At 41.1% G+C, this 16463-nt stretch overlaps 1 protein-coding gene across 1 annotated transcript in view; it reads right to left on the bottom strand.

The window, feature by feature from the left end:
* Positions 1-2212: 2212 nt before the first annotated feature.
* Positions 2213-16463, bottom strand: part of MYH11 (myosin heavy chain 11) — a 49267-nt gene continuing 35016 nt past the window's right edge. Inside the window, exons 16-40 of the mRNA XM_058035177.1 lie at positions 16095-16291; positions 15790-15911; positions 15616-15685; positions 15313-15473; positions 14591-14699; positions 13580-13711; positions 13102-13308; positions 12576-12713; positions 11755-11878; positions 11152-11323; positions 10353-10565; positions 10089-10233; positions 9785-9991; positions 8844-8948; positions 8589-8741; positions 7912-8160; positions 7459-7671; positions 6575-6787; positions 5791-5952; positions 4963-5091; positions 4336-4424; positions 3984-4107; positions 3624-3832; positions 2949-3057; positions 2213-2389 (exon numbers count right to left, since the gene is read on the bottom strand). Coding sequence (XP_057891160.1) covers positions 2213-2389; positions 2949-3057; positions 3624-3832; positions 3984-4107; positions 4336-4424; positions 4963-5091; positions 5791-5952; positions 6575-6787; positions 7459-7671; positions 7912-8160; positions 8589-8741; positions 8844-8948; positions 9785-9991; positions 10089-10233; positions 10353-10565; positions 11152-11323; positions 11755-11878; positions 12576-12713; positions 13102-13308; positions 13580-13711; positions 14591-14699; positions 15313-15473; positions 15616-15685; positions 15790-15911; positions 16095-16291 — 3929 coding nt within the window. The remainder of the gene's footprint in view (positions 2390-2948; positions 3058-3623; positions 3833-3983; positions 4108-4335; positions 4425-4962; positions 5092-5790; positions 5953-6574; positions 6788-7458; positions 7672-7911; positions 8161-8588; positions 8742-8843; positions 8949-9784; positions 9992-10088; positions 10234-10352; positions 10566-11151; positions 11324-11754; positions 11879-12575; positions 12714-13101; positions 13309-13579; positions 13712-14590; positions 14700-15312; positions 15474-15615; positions 15686-15789; positions 15912-16094; positions 16292-16463) is intronic.

The following is a 16463-nucleotide window of genomic DNA, read 5'->3' as shown; positions in this document are numbered from 1 at the left end:
AAGTTTATGTGTTTGATAACATTCAGGTGGTTATTGGTATTAGTACCTTTAGAACAGTGTGTGTATCTGGGATGAGCCTTCAGCACCAGTGTTTGCTCAGCACCTCTGTATGTAGTCTGCCTTTGAACTGGTGCTGCTGCAGTGGTGCTTGAGTAACAGTCTGACTGGAAATATTAGGCTGACTAAAAGGCACATGCAAGGACAAGACATCATCTTTAAATATTTGTGTATTCATAGCAAAATCCAGCATATGTAAAATAGAAAGTATACAAATATTACAAGGCAATAGCTCTTTATTTTTTCCAGTGCAGGTATTATTCCTGTGTCCAAGGAATGTGCTAATAAGTATAACATAATGCTGTGCTAGGTTACAGTGTCAGCTTTAATGTCTGTGTCCGTGCTCTGTGTTTTAATACAGTAAACAAGCAATTCAATGTCTGTAAAACAGCTCTAAAGGCCTCAGTGATAACTCTCTGTAAGCAATACAGGCACAGAGTGCTATGTAATGAAAGGCAAGGCTTTCTCTTTTGTCTGTGATTGTGTGGTGTGTGATAAATCACATGCAAGTACGGTCTTCCCAAATCTCAGGTGCATTAGATGGGCTCTTACCTTAGGTCAGCATTACAGTAGGCACAAGAAATACTGTGAAATTCTAATGACATGCTGTGACACTCCATATTCATTAGTCCTTTTAATCAATTTTACTAATCAGTGGTGTATTTTATTTGAAAAAAACTTACTTTTCATGGCAGTGCACAAAGATGATGTGCAAAAAAACCATTCATGCAAAAAAAATCAGAGTACTTGCTCAGGTACTCTGGTGGTAGAGCTTGTGAGAATGCAACGTTGGTAAGTCTATGTCAGTACATAACCTACTTGTAAGAAAGATGTATCACTGATGAACAGCTGATGGTAGCTAAATTATTGTAATATTTGTCTTTTTTGATAAAACAGATTAATGCCAAGATATCCAAGCCTTCACAGTTTGCAGAAACCTCACATAATTTTAACCAGGGCCAAAGAAAATGGAAATTTGTGCAATACAAGCTAGCTGCAAAGTTGAAGGCATGGTACCTGCTTAGTCATGCGAAGGTTCCTGTGTCCCTCTGAAACAGAGATAAAGAGTCCTGGGCAGTTAAACTAGGCACATGGTCATGATCAGAGGTAGGTAATTACTTTTAAATAATTAAACAAAGTACATTACAGCCAATTACATTACATTTAGATAAAACAATAATGAGCTATATAGTGTTCTATGTAAAAGGGCTGGACACAGCCACTGCTTCATAAAGCAGCCAGGAGCATGTAACTACCCAAGGTGGTGCTAGTGGAAAAGGCTGCTACATCCATAACCCTTCACTTGGAAGGGAATCCACATCCAGGAACACTGAAGCACGTTACTGGTAAGTAGTCTGGCAAACTACTTTGAGAACACAGGTAGACAGGTTCTTGTGTTTCATCTGATGTACTGTTGGTCTTAGGTAGAAGGCAAAATTTTATCGTGTAGTGATGCAGATAGAGCAATTTCTTTATAACTCAAGTCAGCCTCTATTTCAGTGAGCTCATGTTTTCAAACTCAGTGAGTGCAGAACTCAGGGATGTAGCTGACTGATCACAGCTTTATCTTTTTGCCATGTAATTTTAACAAGAAAATGCAAAGGGATGTATTAATCTTTTCCTTGGTCTGATGACACTGAACCCCATAGTGGTGAAGTCCAAAGAGACTTTGGAATAAGAATAATTTAATGTGCTTTGCTTTTTACTGCCTGTGATGTCCAAGACTGTTCACAGTCATTATGTGTGAGTTGTGCATGTGTGAAAGTGTGAAAAGCACAAGCATTTCTACACTTTTGTGACTGCTTCTGTACAAATAGATACAGCCATTATATAAGGGGTGTTTTCAAAAGCAACCAAGCCTAATTCTTTTCCAATTGAAGCCAAAAGGTTTTTGATTAGAGCAGAGTAAGGCCTGTGCCATGTTATCACAGTTCATCTCAGCTGAAATCCTGATGCTGCTGCAGTCTCTGAAATGCACTCCACTCCTGACTTGGGCCTTTTGTTCTGAGTGCCAAGCTAGCACAAGGAGTGAGTAACTTCGCAGCATTAGCAGTGCCTGTTCCTCACCTCACAGATTTTTTTCCCACTTTTGTAGTTCAGCTCTAAATGTCAAGGATCTCAGTGAGTGGGAAGGGCTGTCCCAAACAAGGGTACTCTACCTGAGCTTGCTCTTTAGTGCTGCAACCTCCCTGCCCAGGGCTTCGTTGCTCTCATTGGCTTCGTCCAGCTCCCTCTGCAGCTTCCTGCGGTTGGCGTTGATGCGCTGGGACTCCTCCTCAGCCTCCTCCAGCTGCCTTTTCAGCTGCTTGAGCCGTACGTTGCCCTTCTCGGCCTAAAGGGAGATTTCAGAGTAATGCTTTAATTTGTAATATTTTATATTCCTTGTTTTAATTTCATGCTTCCATTGGGAGTTGTACTGAATCAAAGATGGAAGCTTATAGCCTGAAAATAACTTGGCTTTGTGGGAGTTCATTTTGCTGATAGCTACTGTATTCAGACACAACCTCATTGTTTCTTTCTCTGCATAGTCCTGCCTCTGATTTTCTGGCTTGCAGATGGATTTGCATTAGAGAAAGCTAAAATTTTAATGTAAAATATGTTCAGCCTCTCTATTCATGTTGCACCAAGGGTGTTGTGCACAGTCCTGTATATTGCTGTGCAGTCAGACCGTTGTATCTGGCTGATTACAAGGACTGTGCTTTGGCACTTGATGTAGCATGGAAGAATTATATTGTCCCATCTTTTAGTAATGGACTGTATGGCTCTCCCAGCATAGAATCCAAGCACACAGTCTGCTTTCCAGAAGGGCATTTGCCTGAGGCACAACATGGAATCTTCCTTTCTTAGGGCAAAACCTAAAACCTCCTGTGCCCTTGTGACATGGTCTGTACCTGATCTTTGTACTGCTCTGCTTGCTTCCTCTCGTCCTCCACCTGCAGCAGTGCATCCTTCAGCTTCTTGTCCTTCTGGCGCATCGTCTTGGCCACTGTCTGCTTGTCTCTGCAATGATAGGGCAGTGTTTGGTGATGTGGAAGCTCTGTACTCTCCACCTGCCTTGGGCTTGTGGTTCATGAAATCAGCACCAAGGGCCCCTGTGTTAAAGGTCCTACTGAATTTAACAGGTGAATTTGAATTCTAAGGAAAATTTTAAGGCATATTCTTCTGAGCAAAACAAAACCAAATATATGTCTCTGCTGTATGCTAGAGGTGCTCCAGGAGATGTGTTCTGAAACACAGGGTGATTTCCTGAAGGAATAATCCAACAAGTGGCATAATTTGTTATGGCAATTAATCTACCAGAGTCATAGGGCAGTTAGTCTAAAATGTAGGGGAGCAGATCCTTGCCTATGGTACCAGAAGAACTTTTCAGCAATAAAATGGATCTTAATCAGAAACTGTAGCAACTCCAGTTACTTGCCATATGTCTCAGAAATGTTAAGTGAGAGACTTTACCAAGTTTAGTGGCACTGAGAGCCTGCTGACACAAATCCTGCTTGCCTTTGTTTATTTTCTGTCTCATTAACTGGAACAATAAATGGACAGCGGTGCCCTTTGGAGACCAGTACCTGGCTTCCTGTTCCAATTGCTCTTCGAGAGAAGAAATTTTGGCCTCCAGAGCAGCAATTGTGGCTTTGAATTTGTTCTTCACAGCTCCCTCCATCTCCTGCAGCTTGCTCTTTAGCTCTTTGTTCTGCCTCTCCAGTTGCTGCCGAGCGTTTTCGTTCTTCTGTGCAGTTGAGCGCTCTGTTGCCAGCTCATTGTTCAGCTGCTCTGCCTGCAAGGAGGGAAAGGATGCTCTCACAAGTGCTGCATGCTTTCAGACAAATGACAGGTGGCAATTTGGGAAGGCAGTGCTTCAGATACTGAGAACCACAAGCAGCTTTTGCTGGAATATGAACAGAACTGTGTGCTGGAATGAGCTGTACCTGCTGTACTGCTTTCCTCATGCGGTCATTCATTGCCTCTATGTTGCCTTGCTCCTCTTCCAGCTCTTCCTCCAGCTGAGCAATTCTTGCCTCCAGGCGCCGTTTCTCATCCTGAAGGCTTGTCCTGGAAATGTAAATTTGAAAAGTGAGTAGTTCTGGCTCTGACCATATGTTATGATTGTATTATGAACTGCCAATAATTCAGAAAAGAACTAGATATTTCAATGGAAGTAGTCGTATGTGTGCCTGTTGTCTTGTCAAGGGCAGATGGCTGTTGGGAACAGAGCAAAACTTCTCTTGGCAGCATTAATAGCACATTCAGAGCCTAGTGTGTAATTTGCTGTGTTCCTACCTTCCAGAGGCAGCGCTTGCAAGTTCCTCTGCCATCTCATCTTTCTCCTGGTCTGCTTGTTTGCGAGCTCTTTCTGCAGCAGCCAGGTCCTAGAGAAATGGAAAAAGCAGCATAGTAAGGAAATGAGTAAATGTTCAAGTAGTTATAGCATGATTCAGAGGACTGTAAATTTTCTAAAGCTGGTATGAGATGGATTGTCTTGTTAACAGAATAAATTCTTGTCATGTCATAAATCCTAGGGAAGTACCATGAAATGCACTTTATCCAGCCTGTCAGCGGGTTTCTGTTTTATTTGTTTTAGTCACAAGATGGCCATTTAATACAGGTAGGAATAATAGCACTAAGCCCTCAAGAATTTACTGCTATTGAAAACAATTTGTGTTGGATCATACAGTTCATTTCCCTTTAAGGCTGGGGATCTGTACCTTCTTCCAAGGTGATTTTTTTCAGCTCAGTCTGGCTGTGCTCAGATGTAGATCCAACAGCTTTAGTGGAGTGTGTGGAACACATGGAACTTGTTACAAGTTCGGTCCCTAAGACCTGTTAGATTGCTTCACTGCCAGTTCTGTTTTGCTACTGAAGGCCATGTGTAATCTCCTTAATTCTGCTGTAGGTTTCCCACTTTACCTCCTGAAGCTGCAGGAGTTCTGCTTCCAGACTCTTTGCTTTCTTCTCATTTTCTCTGGCTGTAGAAAATATTTCTTCTCTGGCAGCCCGTGCATCATCCAGCTCTCGTTGGTAGTCCTTCATCTGAGCCTTGTTGAAAAGAATAACAAATTTGTTACAATTTCAGTTGAAAGAAATGTGGATGGAACAGAACACATACACAGTTACATTGTCATAATGCTGCTGAAGTTATTTTTTTGTAGAGATCTGTTAGCACATGTTGGAAAGATCTGAAATGCTTTTCCAAGGAGGGCAATGCTGCCACTTGAACACTATATCTTTTGTAATGCCTATGGTCCTCTGAATATTTGAGTACATGTAGAGTCTTAATGTTACTGATTAAGAAAATTTTTGTTGTTTAGTTGTTAGCATGTGACAGAACAGTTGATATGGAGGTTTAAAATATAAACAGGAACATGATAATTCAGAGACAACCTGATTTCTGAACAGTCTTTTATGCTCAAGAGTCAAGTGTTAGAGCCCAGATTGAAGCCTTGTAATAGATTTTATCTTATAGTCCTTTCTTTTCATGTGAATCTTTGTTTTCCTCCATATGGGTAAGTCAGAAGCATGAAATTCAAGATTTTAATCATTTGCCCTGTGAGTTTTTCCACTGTCATTCAAGCTGAGCATTCAAATACTGACATTTGAATGTGGCAGTCTAGTTAAAATTCCCCTTCTGACCAATCATCTGTAATGGGCATCAAGCTCACAGATGTCACCTAACTTCTGTATTATGGCTGTATAAGACACAGCAGTGGCAAAAACTGTCTTTTTGGGGTTACTTACCTGTAATTTGCGAAGCTGTTTGATGGCTTCTTCCCGACCTTTGTTGGCAGAGTCAGCCTGGCTCTCCAGGTCTTTAACATCCATCTCCAGCTTCTTCTTGGCAGCAGCTGCCAGGGCACGTTGCTTCCGCTCATCTTCCAGTTCAGTTTCATATTCATGGAGCTGATCATTAAGGAAAACAAGCTCAGTTTAGCAAAGTCCTTGGGGACTCTTAAACACTCTAAATAATGGGTACAGACCCCATATCTCTGTTAACTGTGACTTCCCTGGCAGTTACAACAGATTTCCGTTTTGTCCCAAAATTAAAAGCTTTTGAAAGGACTCAGCAGTTTGGGTCCTGTATTCATGGAAATGTGTGTATTATAAGATGATGACTACAGCAGTTATCCTTGCTGTCACAACACTTCTGTACGAATAAGTTTTATCCAAATAAGTTTTATCTCCAATGCTTTTGTATGCATCCAGTGTACCTTGGGGAAGGCAGATCTATTAGAAGTTGTCTTTATTCACTTGCACTGAGAATACAGACAATGTAGTTCTGACTGCCAGAAATAGTGATTCATGTGTTTTATACTATATTGATTGTAGAGTTAAATAGCTACATTTGTTGGTAACTGTGCATCTGCTATTGAAAAAGGAACCCTCCCTGCCTTCTTTAGTACAATAACCCTTTTTTCCTTATTTTTTTTTCATTATAGTTAGTGAAGTACTTTAATAATGGCACTAGGTTGGGGCCTTTCAACTGGCTTGGTTATATATTTAAGACAGTAGTTGGGAATGGTACCTGTCTGAGGAGTTGTCTTTTCTTCTCCTCATTCTGTTCATCTCTGGCTTGTAAATCTCTTTCAAACTGGCCTTTCAGAGCCTGCATGTTAACTTCCAACCTGAGTTTGGCATCCTCTGCAGCCTGTAGCTCATCCTCTAGCTCTTCTAATTGTGTCTTCATCTCTTCTACTTGCTGTTCCAGGGTCCGTTTAGATTTTTCCAATTCATGGACCTTTCAAGCAATGAGAATTTAATAGATTTGTTATGACAAATAAGAATAATTCTAGTTATACACAGTACATCTGCAGTGTAGGCCACATTTGAAACTATCAGGTGTGGACAATGAACCATCTAATTTACACTGAAAATGCTAAATTAGTTTCATTTTGTACTTGCAAAACTATCTTAAAATAATAAGGTTCTCTTTATCCCAATCTTTCATTTTTCATCTAGTCAAATATCATAATTTAATTTATTTAGTATTAGAAGTAATATATATTTGTAATAAAAGAAGTGATTGACAATGCAGAAGTGGAAATTTGCTGCAGTTATGTAAGTAAATATAAGCCAGGTGGCAAAGTCAAATATAACTAATAAAATAAGATTTGCAGAGTTTACCATTTCAAAGAAGTGTAATAAACTAATACATTATTTAGAAATCAGTTAGATTCGTCTTCATGCTTGAAGTTATGTTAAAAATAAACATAGCCTACAGTTACTTTGCCAAGTCCCTTGAAAGTTTGGACACAAATGGAAAAACCTTTGAATTTTTTATGAAATATCTGATCTTGCTGAATGGATTTGTGTACTGCAGAGAATTTCCCACACTGGAAACAATTATATTTTCTTTTAGCTGCTATTTTAAGTTATTGTTGTAGAGATTGTTCTAAGGCCAAAACTTACATTCTTGCCAACATCATCTTTGGAGCTAACGAGATCTTCCATTTCAGCTTTCAACATTTTGTTTGTTCTCTCCAGTTCTTCTTTGGCTTCCAAAGCCTCTTCAAGTGCTCGAGCCAAGGACAGAGCCTTTGTTTCCTTTTCTCTAGCTTCAGCTTCTGCTCTGTCCCTTTCATCTGCATATTTTGAGGAGATGTTCTTCTCTTCAGCTAGCATCTGTGAAAAGGTAGTGTGAATACAGGAGGTCATTAATAACAGGCTTTTCTATTGCAGCTGTTTTGTCAGTTGTTAATGACAGAGAAAAATCTCTGCTTTTGATAAAGGCATATAAATACAAAATTAAACATTTCTTGTATAATGAAATTTTAGTTAATTTTTTTGTCCCCTTGTCCCAATAGACTTTCTATGAGTTCCAGACAGGTGATAACACAGCAAGGGAGAATCTGAAGTCCATACCTGATCAAACTTCTTCTGTTTCTTCTCCAGGTTAGAGACCAGCTGACGCTGGTTGTCCAAGTCCACCACCAGGTCATCCAGCTCCTGCTGGAGTCTGTTCTTGGTTTTTTCCAGTTTGTCATAAGAAGCAGCCTTTTCCTCAAACTGTTGTGTGAGACTTTCAATTTCTTTCTGAAGTTTCTTTTTGCCTTCTTCCATGAACTCTACTGTGGTGGTAAATTCCTGTATCTTCTTCTTAGAGTCAGAGAGCTGAAATTTGAATTCAGAGGACAAATCTTTGTAGCTGTGACAACAAAACTTGGCAGACAGACAAAAGCTTGGCCAGGAGACAGCTAAGACCTGGAGCTTTCCTAGTCTGACCTGTGTGAAGTTGGTGGCAGTTACCCATCACCAGCCTCCATAAAATGAGGCAGAGCACAGACCTAGGATGCACATAGAGGCCTTGTGTGCAAGGCTATGTGTGGAGCTACCTTGCATTTGTACCTGTCCTAGGGATGACATATTAAAGGACAGGGGGACTGCTGCCTGCATTTTGGAGCACCACTGGTGCCATCTGGGCCAACAGCACAAATTCCCTGAAGGTCTGTGTGCTGTGCCAGGATAATTCTACAGATCCTCTGCAACTGCCAACACAGCTCTCAGTGATGGAGCTAATGATTTCATTATGGCACTGATACCTGTATTGTCAGTGTTGAAATATGTCTCTCCACATTTTGTTTTGCTTCTGTTTCTTCATCCAACTGCTCCTGCAAGCTGTTCTTTTCATCCTCCAGCTGGCGGAGCTTGGTGGACACATTGAGCTTCTGCCGCGTTTCTTCCTGAAGCAGCTCCTGCAGTCACCACAGCAATTGGCAAGACAGTCATTAGTTTAGGTCTTTTTATTGTGCACTTTATGAATCTTGTAGGTGAGCTGATCTTGGATGCAAGTTTACCTGTGTATCTTGTAGCTGAGATCCTAAGGCTGCAACATCTTTGGTCAACTTGATATTTTTGCTTTCTGCTTCATTGAGCAAACTGGTGACATTTTCAACCTCCACCTGTGAGATGCCACAGAGAATAAACTCAGTTATTTTGCAAAGCTTCAAAATCTTCCTTAAACTTTAGTTTCCTTGGGTTTGTCTGAAATCTTATCTAATGCCATTTTTTGCCTATTTACCATAGTATTTATTATTCTATATCTAGTCATATTCATAAAGCAATAGTAGTATGTTCCTTTCAATGAATTGCAAAGGAGAATGGGGATTTTTGGTGGATTTCCTTCCTCTTCCCAAGTTTGACAGAAGTTGGTGCATTTGATTATATTTTCTTATTTATCCACTAGCTTAAAATAATAAAGCAGAGCTTACTGCAGCTATGAACAAGATGTAACAATAAGCTTGAGTAGTATATCTGGACATTGAACATCTACCAGAGAACCATTTAAAATGATCTTCAGTTATTTCTTAAACTGTAGCTAAGTGAGCATTCTCCTTTCATTGTCATCTTTAATGAGCACATGTGTTGAATAGCTATCTAATACATTTCCAAAAGCCACACATCTGTCAATCTTCCCCACCAGCCAGAAATGAACAAGCAGAAAGAAACTGTCAGATCTGCATCATGGTCAGTGAATCAGTGATGGCATTACAGACTGCAGCACGTACAGAGGGGTGGTGAGACTAAAAGCTCCCAGTTTCATGAGATGGAGTAGTTTTTACCATGTAGTAGTTTTTAGTTTTAATCAACACAATTAGTTGATTAATTGTGTGGTAATTGAGGTAGGAGTTTAAGGTGACAAAAAATGAGCATTTTGGCTGCAGGGCTATAATTCCTCTAGATAAACTGGGCTTCTCAGTCCAACGATGTCACAGCAAAGCATCAAACTCCTTCCTACCTGTAATTTATGGACTTTTTCATTGAGTTCTGTCCGAACACGCTCTCCCTCAGTGTATTTGGACTGTAAATCCTGCAGCTGTACTTCCAGCTTCTTCTTCTTGTGCTCCACATCTTGTTTGGCCTGATTCAGGCTCCTGACTTCATTAGCCAGATCAGCATTGTCTTTCTCCAGTGACTGTTTGGCCTTATCCAAGTTTGCTTTAGCCTACAAGCATGTGAAGAAGTGAATAAATAAAGATGCTTTATGAGAGGAAATTGTGTTATCTAGGAGGTGGTTTTCAATGAGGTGGATTTCTGTTTACCCGTTTAAATTGTTCCAGCTGGTCTGTGAGCTCTTCCACAGCCTGAGTGTGTTTTTGCCTCATCTCCTGGACCTGGGCTTCATGGGTTCGAGTCTCCTCCTCCAGGGCTCTCTTCAGCACTGTGACCTCCTGCTCACGCTTTGCTCTGGAAGGTGACACACATCAGTGGAGCAGCAGCAGCAAAGAGCATTCCAGCCCTACTGCAATGCCTGTGAACTGAGCTTGGGGACATCCCTTTTTGTCCTTTGTGCTACATATCCATACCTGAGCTCCTGCTGGGCGGCTGTGGTATCCAAGGTGTCCTCAAGCTCTGTCTTAAGAGCCTCCAGCTCTTCACCGAGGTCTCTCTTTTGCTTTTCTGCTTTGTTTCTTGCAGCTTTTTCAGACTCCAAGTCTTCCTGGAGATCAGAAATTACAGATTCCAATTCACGGATCTTCTTCAGGGCGTTGTTCTTGTGAGTAGTTTCATCTTCAAGCCTTTTTAAAAAAAGAACATTTCATTTTAGAAATTTAAAAAAGTAATAACAAACTATTTCACTTTGAGGAAGTCAGTATACACTGAAGATTTATAAGTTCTGTGCAAGAAAGTGCCAAAGAAAGGGAGACTGATGCAAAAAAATCAGACAGCTGTACTTTAGCCGTATGCAGTGTCTGGAGATGCTAATCAGTTGATTCAGCTGATTTTGATGGAGTGTTTTCCCTCTTAAATTTATTTTAAAAATCCACAGAGATTCTGGAGTGGTTCAAGATCAGGCTCTTAATTAATTTTTGCCTATTGCCTATGAATTAGATTGTTACATTTCATCATACTTGACAGCACTGCCTTTGCCTATGGAAAGAGCAGTTTTCATTGATACCTGGAGGTAATTCAATAAAATAGATTATTTGTCTATGGAACAAGCAATAGCATAATTATTTTTCACAAAAGGACATTTGGAAAATGGGGAAGCACAGGGAGGGGATGAACTGAGAGATGAGATTGATGGCTGCCCCTTCTCTGGGGAGGGGTAAGATTAAGTTCCAGCCTGGGCTTTCCACCGTGTGCAGACCCAGGAGTGAGTACCTGGCCAGAGCAGCCTGCAGCTCCTCCTCCTTCTTGGCCAGTTGTGCCTTCAGGTCAGCAATTTGTGCCTGGAGCTCTGCAATCTGCTCATGCAGATCATTTGCCTCCCCTTCCAGCTTCCTCTTTGCTTTGTCCAGTTCTTGTCTGCTCTTCTCTTCCTTCTTCAGCCGCACTGGAAAAGGAGGGATTTTGGTCACCAGACTGTGGTAGTGCCAGGAGTCCTTAACCTGGTCTCAAACCCAGGCAACAAATGGTTCTGGTCTCCAGTGTGGCCATGCATTTAACTACAGGTCACTGTGTTTTTGGAGCAACATGTAATGCCTTATTTCTAGCCATCCTGAAGAATAATTTCTTTATCTTTCTCCAACATAACCATTTTTCCCCTCATTTTCTGTCTACTCTTTTATATATAAGGAATAAAAGATTTCTGTTGTTTGGCAGTGTGGAGATTTGGTGATTATCACCAAACTGGGTTCAGCATAAAAAATTTGGAAATACCCCACACAATTTTAAAAATGTCTCCAGATTGTTGAGGTTTTTTTGTTCTGTGCCAAGGAAAAAGAAGAAATTCTACAAACCCCAATAGACTATTGTTCATATTACCTTCAAGTTCAGAAATCATGGATTCATGTTTGTTCTTGAGCTTAGTAAGATTTTTGGCTTTTTCTTCTTCTTCTGCAAGATTTGTTGTTAGATCACTTATTCTTTCCTCAAGTTGTTTTCTTTCCTTAAGAAAAATAGAATATTTCTGTTAGCAAAAGTGTCTGTCATTGGTGATTATAAATCAACTCTTTGCCAACCAAAAACGTCGAAGAGAGTGTCCTTTTATGCTGTACTTCTTGAGATTGAAGTGATACATTTCAATTTTTCAGTTACAGACGAGCTATGGAGGGGTGTCTATGACTTTTATGTTCTCTAAGCTTCTGTTCTTAGAATCTTGGGCTCTCTCTGATGGCTGCTAAGTACAGGGCCAGCTTACAGGAGCAATCCCTTTTAAAAAGTACTGGAAGACATTCTTATTTTCCAGTTTTAATCATGAAGTTTTATTGAAATTAGTTGAAAGCCAAGAGAATTATTTAGTCTGCTCTTGGATAGAAGATATGTCTTCCACTGATTGTGCATGACTGCTGTAAATATTTTGCTTGAAAATATTGTTGCTACAACAGAGTAGTTTTACACAATTTTGGATTGTTTAAATGGGCACAGAAAAATAGTCAGAAATGCATTTGATACAGGCAGGACTGATGGTCTGGTGTAACTGTTTCTCTCAACTGTAAAGTTGAGAGAAAACCTTTTTTTCCACTAGAAAACCTTCTTTTCCATGAGATTAGATAGTCAAGAGTGTTCCTAGTGTTCTAGTGGAAAAGAAGGTTTTCTCTCAACTTCCACTATTTTCAGAGTAAGAAAGTGGACCTAGAACCCACCTTGCTTAGCTTGTTATTCTGATCTTCCATTACCAGAATATCATCTTCCATTTTCTTTATCTTGCTATCTGCTGCTACTTTTTCAAGTTGCAGTTTCTGCCTTGCTTCTTCTTCTTGTTCCAGCTGTTCCTCAAGGTCCTTTAGGGGGGAAAAAGAAACCCACAAAACATGAATTCTAGAAATCAAATACTACTTCTACAGTTCTTAAAAAATGCTTAATGCTTATTACTGCATGTTGTAAACTGTGTTGTTTTTATAAAGAACTAGACAATCTGTAATACTTGACAACATAGAAGGAAAGATTTGTTAATGTTTTAGAGAAAATGTTAGGGTTGAGATGAGGAAGAAGAGAGCTCTGGAGGAAAGAGCATCAATTGATTGTCCTTCCTTCAGTAGCACAGACATACATCCTACAGAGGGTTGATGCAGCAAGCACTGTCCTAGGATCTGAGGTTTTTCTGTCTCTGTTGTGTCCCAGTGAGGTCCAAGCTACTGTTTGTATTTGTCACCACTTATCTCTCCTTACCAGCATTTGTTGTTGCATCTTTTTCTTCTCTGCCTGCAGCTGCTGGCTGCGTTCCTCCTCCTCCTCAATCCTGGCTTCCATCTCATGCAGGACCTCTTCCAGCTCTTGTTTCTTAGCAGCTAAACGGACTCTCATCTCCTCAGCCTCAGCATACAGCTCAGTTTCTGCCTGAAGCTTCTCTGCCAGGAGGTTCTTCTCTTCAACAAGCTGCACAAAGAAAATGGAGAGGAAGTTAAGCTTGGAGTGCAAGTTGGTTGTTTTCCTGGACATTGCTGGGGTACAGGCAGGCAGCTCCACCACACATTCTTGTGTGGATGTTGGGCCTTTACTGAAGGGACTGGGAGCTTGTCTGCACTGACCTTTTGCTCTGGACCATTGCTATGAAGACAATCACAAGTGCAAAGGAGAGAGATATCTTTATTATAACAGCTTCTAGACACGGTCAAAGAACAGCTAGTGGCTCAGAGCTGTAAATCACCTGTGAGTGTTTCTGTTCCAGCTCCTTCAATTCACTCTCTGCTTTTTGTTGTTTTTCCTTAGTTTTTTGTAACTCTTCATCCTTGGCCTGCATTTCTTCCTCTTGGCGGGTGACTTGCAGCAGTGGTTTCACCTGGAAATGGAAAGGTTTTTTAGAATGTTTCCTGTCAGTATTTGTGTTGCTGAGCATGGACCCAAGGACTGACTGGCACTAATGGTAGTGCTGTTATTGCTCAGGACTGGACAGATACTGTCCAGCCAAGCTTGATGGGAACATCTTTAAAGCCCCAAGCCTTAGAAGTGTTGCTCTTGGCTGTCTCTATGTTAATTCCTGGGGCCTTGTGAGCACCTCTGCCTCTGATAGAGTCACTTTTGAAATGTGTCCAGGCTTATTTTCATCCCTTGACAATGTACAAAAGTTACATCTGCATGGGAAGGCAATGTGCACACACAGCTGTGTGTTACTGCCTGTTTCTGGTTGCAGAGGAGATTGTTATCAATCCAAGTAGGAAAAGTTTTCTGAATCCAAACTGAAGGCCATTCTTGAGACACCCAAGCCTCTTTAATAGGAAAATAGACTTAATTTGCATGGGTTCCCAGCAGGAAGATGTTTAGTGTCCCAGTTAGGAATTCCAAGCTACTTGGTTCCCCATAGATAGATCACTCTGGATGTTTGGAAAATTCCATTTTACTCGGTATTCTCATTATCCACCCCCGTGAAATTATTTCATGTTGTGGCAATTTAAAAAGTCTCCAAGCATGCAAATGAATTTATGCCTTTTTATGAATTTCTGCCTAACTAGGTTGTTTTCTTCTCAAGTTAGAACCAGCTTTAATGTTAATGGTATTATAGAACTATCCAGGGTGTCTCTAACCCCAGATTTTGTGAAACTAATGAGGCTCTTGACACCAGCTGCAATGGGCTTTGGAACAAGGAGTGTGCCTGACAAGATGTATCTTGGTAGCATGTGCATTTCTTTTGGAAAACTGAGGAGAAATAGCAGTCACTCACTTTAGTAAACAGTCTCCACCACTGCCAGTTCCTCAGCTTCAGGTAGGCTGCACAATTTCTTTGGATAACCTTCATTGCAGTCAACTGTTGCTGTCTCTTGGCAAAGGCTCTGTGATTAAAAACACAAAGCAAATTGGTTCAGTCTGAGAATAGAAGGTGTTTGCAAGGTACAAAGCAAACTCTGGCATGAGACTCTGCTGATGAGCAGAGATTGGGGATGGTTTGGGGAGTCTGGCACAAATTCTTCTGTTGCTTTAACAGTGCCTGTGCTTTCCTGAGGAAGGGTGATAACTCTGGTTAGCTGTCTGATATTTTATTTTAGTTTTTTGGCTGTTTGCATTCCATGGGGAGGCTCAGATGTATAGATCTAGTAGTTCTGGGTGTGAACACCTTTCCAGAGTACACAGGCACTCGGATCTTGCACTGATTATCATTCTTGAGACATATTTCTTTGTCTGGCAATTTGAAAGCCTTGATAGTATGCAGATAAAAAAGGCATTATTGTATAGAGGGGTGTGAGCAGCCTCACAGTGTAACCGCTTCCTTGTCATTACACTCATCAGCCTTTTCTGAGCTGGAGGTGAAACCTTCATTGGCCACAAGTTCCAATGCAATGTAATAATGAAATGTCTCAGTAGCTTCAGTTTGTTCTATGGAACACTAAAGGCCCCTGCAGATTCCCTGCTGCAGAAAACATTCTATCTGTCAGCACATTTTCTTACTTTCTTGCTAGGTAGCCTCGGGACATAGCCTGGAAGGTGATAATAACATCTGTGATCTTCAGGTCTCTTTCTTCTTCCAGGTGAGCCAGAACACCAGTTCTGAAGAAGATTTTACTCTGTCCAATTCTGTACAAGTTGGGATCAAGCTCTAGTGCTTTTATCTGCAGGAAAACAGGGATATTTTTAAACTCCAGTGCTGAGGTTTAGGGTACTAAAAATCACTTCTCGTTTCTGTTCAGTCTCAACGCTTTTATATAAAAAGCATAGGCCTGATTATAGTAGGATCAAAAATGCTTTCCTCACCATGAGTATGCAAGCCTGTTTCCCATCCATGAATCCTTTAGGAATGGCATTTGCAGCGAGAATTTCATATCTGCCAAAAGATGCTTATGTTAGGGAGGCTGAAACACACTGGGTGGTTTGGGACAGACAGACAGACAGACGGGTGAAGGCAGAGCTGGGGCTGAGGGCTCGTACCGCTGGCGGAACTCCTGGAAGACGATCCTGTTGGGGAATCCCTGGCGGCAGATGCGGATCCCTTCCAGGACACCATTGCAGCGCAGCTGCTCCAGCACTAAATGGGCATCCAGCTTGCCAGACTGAAAAGGGAACAGAAGGTATTTTTAACACAGATTTACAAAAATGTTACCATCCACCTGTCTGTGTTTGAAGACATTGTTCAGCTGTGCCACGTGCAGCGAGCAGCTCGATAGGAGTAACGTGGCAGGAGTCTGAAAACTGAGCATCTGAAACTTACCCTTTTTTCATGATTTGGAACTTACCCTTTTTTCGTGATTTGGAATGATGCAGCGGACAAAGTTGGGGTTGGTGTTCCTTAGGGTGGTCATCAGTTTGGTCAGCTGCTCCTTGTAGAGCTGTCCAACGGTACGGAACATGCCTTTCTTGGTTTTTGAGGCACTGGGGAGTGAGCTTTCACTACTCATCTTGGCCATTTGGTCCAGCCCAACAATGCGGTCCACTGAAATAGAAAAAGAAGAATGGAACAGTTTAAATAAAATCACACTCGTCACTGCCATGGTTACACTGCAGCTTGCCAAAGAGGACAGGTATATTTTTTATGCAATAGAAGCATTCTGACAAATGTACTAGAAGTCCTTCTGGGTAAATAGTCTACTTCTGTCAAAGATGAA

Source organism: Melospiza georgiana, chromosome 16 (assembly GCF_028018845.1).
Source record: "Melospiza georgiana isolate bMelGeo1 chromosome 16, bMelGeo1.pri, whole genome shotgun sequence".
Taxonomy (NCBI): Eukaryota; Metazoa; Chordata; class Aves; order Passeriformes; family Passerellidae; genus Melospiza; species Melospiza georgiana.
The sequence above is the reverse complement of the archived record's forward strand: the minus strand, read 5'-3'. Positions and strand labels throughout refer to the sequence as shown.